Source organism: Berghia stephanieae, chromosome 1 (genome assembly GCF_034508935.2).
Source record: "Berghia stephanieae isolate SIO BIC M18660-M18661 chromosome 1, UCSD_Bste_1.3, whole genome shotgun sequence".
Classification (NCBI taxonomy): Eukaryota; Metazoa; Mollusca; class Gastropoda; order Nudibranchia; family Aeolidiidae; genus Berghia; species Berghia stephanieae.
Window position 1 is genome coordinate 50,110,916 of NC_088360.1, and position 7,500 is coordinate 50,118,415.

A 7,500-nucleotide genomic window follows, 5' to 3' on the forward strand; every position below is an offset into this window, starting at 1 on the left:
GTCCTGGAATACAGCCACCGCAAAAGCAGCCGATCGCAAAAAATGGAGATGTCTGGTGGATGTCCTATGTGCCTCAAGGCCCGAAGAGGATCAAGTAAGTAAGTAAGTTACAATTACACAACAAAAACAAGAATTATGTTATTAAGGACGGCATAAAGAGACTGGATTGGCTTGTGTATTATTCAAAGACCTGGAGACTTCACCTCGAGGTATGAATTCCAGTTGATCTATTCTCTTTCTCTCTATCACACACACACACACACACACACACACACACACATATCTATATATATATATATTAGAGAGAGAGAGAGAGATGGAAAGGGGGATAGAGAGAGATTGTGCTTGTGTGTCTGTGTGTGTATGTATATATTTATATATATATATATATAATATATATATATATATATATATATATATTGAATCGTGTTTGATACACTCTTAGAAAAACACCCTCATGAAGCCACACTCAACACGAAAAGTGAGATATACGGAATGTGTCCCCATCGGCGCAAATTCCTCTTAATTAACTTCAAACCGGAACCACTTCAAGAAACAACAACAGTCAACAAAACAACTCGGTCCTGACGATGGCAAATTAAGCCTGAAACATTAATGTAGACTGTCTCAAACATTGTGGTAAATATTTTAAATAATAATTCGCTCCATTACTACATGTCGAGCACTTTTCGTACCATATTTGTATCAAACACGATTCAATATATATATATATATATATATATATATATATATATATATATATATATATATATATATATATAAATATATACATACACACACAGACACACAAGCACAATCTCTCTCTATCCCCCTTTCCATCTCTCTCTCTCTCTCTCTCTCTCTCTCTCTCTCTCTCTCTCTCTCTCTCTCTCTCTCACATGATGAGCTAGTACGATGGACCAAACTGTAAAGAACAATAGTGGTGAGACTGCATTTCTTTCAAAGCATATTTTAAAAAATTATTTATCTGTTTAGAATTACACAACATAAGAAAGAAATACGTTTTATTTATTCACTAAAGGACGGAATCAAGAAAGGATTGGATTGTGTATTCTTCAAAGGTGATATGACCTAAATGTGTTGCAAGCGCCGTAAAACACATGGACACAAAAACACACACACTCTTTCTCCCTTTCCATTTCACTCTCTCTTTCTCTCTCTCTCTCTCTCTCTCTCTCTCTCTCTCTCTCTCTCTTTTTTTTTTTTTTTTATCTCTCTCCCTCCTCTCTTTTTTCTCTTTTTCCCTCTGTATCTCTCTCTCTCTTTCTCTCTCTCTCTCTCTCTCTCTCTCTCTCTCTCTCTCTCTCCCTCTCTCTCTCTTACCAGATTAGCTATCGGGATGGACCCAACTGTAGAGAACAATCGTGATTTTGACTATTTCTTTCAAAACACAATATCTTTGATTTTTTATGTGTTTACAATTGCACAACATAAACAAGAATTATGGGGTTTTTTTATTCACTAAAGGACGACATCAAGAGACTGGAATGGACTGTGCACTCTTCAAATAACTGAGTCTTCACCCCAAGGTAGGAATTCCAGTTGAACTTCTCTCTTTCTCTGTATCTATCTCTCTCTCACACACACACACGCACACAAAAATACAGACTCACACACACACACACACACACACACAGACACACACACACACTCTCTCTCTCTCTCTCTCTCTCTCTCTCTCTCTCTCTCTCTCTGCGGGTGGTTGGATGGGAGCATCACCCTTGAATCATATACCTATGATGTTCGCATGGGTGTACGATCCGATAGTGATGTCGTTTCTTCTTCTCTTTACTAGCCTATCCTACTTCTTTGGTTTGTGATTGTATTTTTGACAGGGGATATTTTTTTTTCTGTAAATCTTCTGCCTGTTTGTTCTTGGTTATTTATAATTTAGCTTATGATATCTTTAGGTTATGATTTTGATTTACATTTGTACTATTTTTGTTAGATTGCTTGTTTTTTTGTTTCAGCGGTCTCTCATATATCCTCAATTGTGTTGGAAGAGACCTAAAGCAACAAACAAACAATCAAAAAACTCTCTCTCTCTCTCTCTCTCTCTCTCTCTCTGTCTCCCTTTCCATATGTCTCGCTTGCTCTCTCTCTCTCTCTCTTTCATTCTCTCTCTCTCATTCTCTCTCTCACTCTCATTCTCTTTCTCACTCACTCTCTCTCTCACTCATTCTCTCTCACTCATTCTCTCTCACTCACTCTCTCTCTCACTCACTCTCTCTCTCCTCCCTCCCTCCCTCTCTTTCCCACTCTCCCATTCTATCTCTCTCGCTTTATATCTCTTTCTCTCCCTCACTCTCTCTGTTTTATCTCTCTCCTCTTCGTCCTCTATTTCTCTCTCTCTCTCTCTCTCTCTCTCTCTCTCTCTCTCTCTCTCTCTCTCAATAATTGCTATAACAAGTGTGCACTATGTGTTTCGGTCATCCTTTCATGTGCATGAATAATATCAATCAATGTCATTCAAATGTTTCATATAGTGCATGTTAAATAGGCCTTTCAGAAAATAGTATGTACTTACTAAGGCTAGATCTCTCACAAAATATTATGTACTTTCTACTAAGACAAGGCCTTTAAGAAAATATTATATTAAGAATCAACAATAATGAACTAGATGTGAAGTCAAAGAATTGAGTTGTTTTACCTACATTTTATATCAGTCCCTACCTTTGTGTTGCAGATATTTGATACCATCAAGCTCCAGGAGACAAGTATGGCCAGGGGTGGATGAGGGAGGTTGGCCATGCAGGGTTGGTGAGGCCAAAGAGGATGATTGTGGTATTCAATGGAGCAATTAGATGGGTCATGATGGGGGGCCCGGGGTTGTAGTGGCATAGATCTTGATGATGGAAATGTTGTTGGTGGCGAGGTGATGATGGAGATGGAGATGGTGGAGCAACAGTAGTGCTATTGTTGGTGAAGGTGGCATTGTTGGGTGACGAGACGATGGAAATCATGATGGGAGGGTTGTGGTGGTGAAGTGATGATGATGGGAACTGATGATTTCAATGGTTGTGACGGGAGGTGATGGTGGAGGAAGGGAAGATGATGGTATTGGTGGTGTTGCAGTGATTGTGATGTAGGGATTGTGTTCGTCGAGGAAGATGGTGGTGTGTGGTAGTTGTTGGGAGGATGAGGATGTTGGAGGTGGATTTAGTGATAAAGTGAAGGTGGTGGTGTCGTTCCGGACTTGGGTACGAGTTGATTCCAACGGTTGGGGTGTATTTGTTTGTGTCTCAGGTCCATACCCAAATGCAGTAGGAGGCCTGCCGGAAGCCCGATTGTGTTTGGGCAGAATGTTGATTTACATTTTCTTGAAGGCAGGGGATAGGGATGTGATTTGTTTGACTCTTTCTGGTTGGGTCATTTCGAACCTGGGTTTGGAATTGTGCCATTTATCGGATCTTTATTGTTGAACCTGCTTCTATCATTTTCACCAAGCCATGGCTTCCACTTATTACCACTAACCTCACAGCATGGTCTCTTCTATCACAACCACTATGACTCTACCATTAATTCCCGTCATCCCATCCAAACTATCAGTTCACAACGCAACCACTGCCATCAGAATCACCTCCCATCATCACCATTTCAGCACCATAGCCCTGCCGAGTGACTTCCATCATCACGTCACCTGCCTTGCCATTTTCACCATCATTGTCACTGCTGCTGCTATCATCATCTACATCTCTGCCAACACTTTTCTATCAACATCACTTTCTTCATCTTGAGCTCAGCTGTTGCAATCTCTGCCTATCTGACCCTGAAGATTACTCTAAGAACGCCATGGTCATTTACAATGGTTTTATCATCCCTGCCGCCGTCAAGCAAGCCAAGCAAGACGTCGAGGTAGGAAGTCCTTTTATCTCTCTCTCTCTCTCTCTCTCTCTCTCTCTCTCTCTCTCTCTCTATCTATCTACCTATCTATCTCTCTATCTCACTCTCCTCTCTCTCTCCTCTCTCTCTATCTCTCCCTCTCTCTCTCTTTCTCTCTCTCTTGATTCTTTCTATATATCTCTATATATCTCTCTTTCTCTCTCTCTTTCTCTCTCTCTTTCTCTCTCTCTTTCTCTCTCTCTCTTTCTCTCTCTCTTTCTCTCTATCTCTTTAACTCTCTCTCTCACTCTCACTCTCTCATCCACACACACATACAGACACACACACATACAGACAACACACATACAAACAGACACACACCACACACACTATCTCTCTGTCTCCCTTTCCATCTGTCTCGCTTTCTCTCTCTCTCTTTCACTCTCTCTCTCTCCTCTCATTCTCTTCTCTCATCTCTCTCTCACTCTCTCTCTCTCACTCTCTCTCCCTCTCTTTCCCACTCTCCCATTCTATCTCTCTCTTTCTCTCTCTCCCTCTCTCTCTCAGTTTTATCTCTCTCCTCTTCCTCCTCTTTTTCTCTTCTTCTCTCTCTCTCTCTCCCTCTCTTTCTCTCAGTTTTATCTCTCTCCTCTTCCTCCTCTATTTCTCTCTCTCTCTCTCTCTCTCTCTCTCTCTCTCTCTCTCTCTCTCTCTCTCTCAACAAATGCTATAACCAGTGTGCACTATGTGTTTTGGTCATCCTTTCATGTGCATGAATAATATCAATCAATGTCATTCAAATGTTTCATATAGTGCATGTTAAATAGGCCTCTCAGAAAATAGTATGTACTTACTAAAGCTAGATCTCTCACAAAATATTAGGTACTTTCTACAAAGACAAGGCCTTTCACAAAATATTATGTACATACTAAGACTAGGCCTTTAACAAAATATTATGTACATACTAAGACTAAGCCTTTAACAAAATATTATGTACATACTAAGACTAGGCCTTTAACAAAATATTATATACATACTAAGACTAGGCCTTTAACAAAATATTATGTACATACTAAGACTAAGCCTTTAACAAAATATTATGTACATACTAAGACTAGGCCTTTAACAAAATATTATATACATACTAAGACTAGGCCTTTAACAAAATATTATGTACATACTAAGACTAGGACGCTCACAAAATATTATAGTACATACTAAAGACTAGGTACTCTCACAAAATATTATGTATATACTAACACTATGCCTTTAACAAAATATTATATTAAGAATCAACAATAATGAACTAGATGTGAAGTCAAAGAATTGAGTTGTTTTACCTACATTTCATTATCATTCCCTGCCTTTGTGTTGCAGATATTTGATACCATCAAGCTCCAGAAGACAAGTATGGCCAGGGGTGGATGAGGGAGGTTGGCCATGCAGGGTTGGTGAGGCCAAAGAGGATGATTGTGGTATTCAATGGAGCAATTGGATGGGTCATGATGGGGGACCCCTAGGGTTGTAGTGGCATAGATCTTGATGATGGAGGTGTTGTTGGTGGCGAGGTGATGATGGAGATGGAGATGGTGGAGCAACAGTAGTGCTATTGTTGGTAAAGGTGGCATTGTTGGGTGACGAGACGATGGAAATCATGATGGGAGGGTTGTGGTGGTGAAGTGATGATGATGGGAAGTGATGATGATTTCAATGGTTGTGACTGGAGGTGATGGTGGAGGAAGGGATGATGATGGCATTGCAGTGATTGTGATGTAGGGATTGTGTTCGTCGAGGAAGATGGTGGTGTGTGGTAGTTGTTGGGAGATGAGGATGTTGGAGGTGGATTTAGTGATAAAGTGAAGGTGGTGGTGTCGTTCCGGACTTGGGTTCGAGTTGATTCCAACTGGTTGGGGCCAGCTGATTTACATTCTAGTTCTTTGTTGACAAGATGATTGTTGTTGGCATTCGCATGGATTTGAAACACAGATGAGTGTGCTTCTACCGGCGGGGTGTATTTGTTTGTGTCTCAGGTCCATACCCAAGTGCAGTAGGAGCTGCCGAACCCGATTGTGTTTGGGCAGAATGTTGATTTACATTTGTCTTGAAGGCAGGGATAGGGATGTGATTTGTTTGACTCTTTCTGGTTGGGTCATTTCGATCCTGGGTTTGGAATTGTGCCATTTATCGGATCTTTATTGTTGAACCTGCTTCTATCATTTTCACCAAGCCATGGCTTCCTACTTATTACCACTAACCTCACAGCATGGTCATCTTCTATCACAACCACAATGACTCTACCATTACTTCCCATCATTCCATCCAAAGCTATCACTTCCCAACGCAACCACTGCCATCAGAATCACCTCCCATCATTTCCATTTCACCACCATAGCCCTGCCAGAGTGACTTCCATCATCACGTCACCTGCCTTGCCATTTTCACCATCATTGTCACTGCTGCTGCTTTCATCATCTACATCTCTGCCAACACTTTTCTATCAACATCACTTTCTTCATCTTGAGCTCAACTGTTGCAATCTCTGCCTATCTGACCCTGAAGATTACTCTAAGAACGCCATGGTCATTTACAATGGTTTTTATCATCCCTGCCACCGTCAAGGAAGCCAAGCAAGACGTCGAGGTAGGAAGTCCTTTTATCTCTCTCTCTCTCTCTCTCTCTCTCTCTCTCTCTCTCTCTCTCTCCTCTCTTTCTTCTTTTCTTTCTTCCCCTACTCTTCTCTCCCTCTGTCTTTTCTCTTTCTCTTCTCTCTCTCTCATTCTTTCTTCTCCTCTCTCTCTCTCTCTCTCTCTCTCTTCTCTCTCTCTCTCTCTCTCTCTTCTCTCCTCTCTCTCTCTTACCAGATGAGGTATCGGATGACCCAACTGTAGAGAACAATCGTGATTTTGACTATTTCTTTCAAAACACAATTTCTTTGATTTTTTATGTGTTTACAATGCACAACATAAACAAGAATTATGTTTTTTTTTCACTAAAGGACGACATCAAGAGACTGGATTGAATTGTGTATTCTCCAAAGAACGTGACTTCACCGTCGAGGTAGGAATTCCATTTGATCTTCTCTCTTTCTCTCTATCTCATACACAATCACACACCCACACATACATGCACACACATGGACACAAAACACACCCACTCTCTCTCTCCCTTTCCATTTCTCTCTCTTTCTCTCTCCCTTTCCATTTCTCTCCTTCTCTCTCCCTCTCTCCTCACACACATACACACACACACATACAGACACACACACTCACTTCTCTCTCTCTGTCTCCCATTCCATCTGTCTCGCTTTCTCTCTCTCTTTTATTCTCTCTCTCTCATTCCCTCTCTCACTCTCATCTCTCTCTCTCCCTCCCTCTCTTTACCACTCTCCCATTCGATCTCTCTCCTCTCCTTTCTCTCTCTCTCTCTCTCTCTCTCTGTTTTATCTCTCTCCTCTTCCTCCTCTATTTCTCTCTCTCTCTCTCTATCCCCTCTCTCTCTCCAGTTTTACTCTCTTCTCTTCCTCCTCTATTTCTCTCTCTCTCTCTTTCTCTTTCTCTCTCTCTTTCTCTCTCTCTTCTCTCTCTCTCTCTCTCTCTCTCTCTTTCTCAACAAATGCTATAACTAGTGTGCACTATGTGTTTCGGTCATCCTTTCATG

General features: G+C 41.1%; 1 protein-coding gene and 2 long non-coding RNA genes across 3 annotated transcripts in view; all 3 read left to right on the top strand.

The window, feature by feature from the left end:
- LOC144971017 (uncharacterized) overlaps positions 1-2,825 on the top strand; it is a 5,432-nt gene extending 2,607 nt beyond the window's left edge. Inside the window, exon 3 of the long non-coding RNA XR_013645061.1 lies at positions 2,708-2,825. This is a non-coding gene — a long non-coding RNA (uncharacterized LOC144971017). The remainder of the gene's footprint in view (positions 1-2,707) is intronic.
- An 869-nt stretch (positions 2,826-3,694) lies between these two features.
- LOC144964167 (uncharacterized) lies at positions 3,695-5,447 on the top strand. The gene is made up of 2 exons (XR_013643765.1): positions 3,695-3,876; positions 5,221-5,447. It is a non-coding gene; the product is annotated as an uncharacterized LOC144964167 (long non-coding RNA).
- Positions 5,448-6,131: 684 nt separating this feature from the next.
- Positions 6,132-7,500, top strand: part of LOC144971081 (uncharacterized) — a 14,256-nt gene continuing 12,887 nt past the window's right edge. Inside the window, exons 1-2 of the mRNA XM_078911480.1 lie at positions 6,132-6,483; positions 6,839-6,900. Of these exons, the coding sequence (XP_078767606.1) occupies positions 6,132-6,483; positions 6,839-6,900 (414 nt within the window). The remainder of the gene's footprint in view (positions 6,484-6,838; positions 6,901-7,500) is intronic.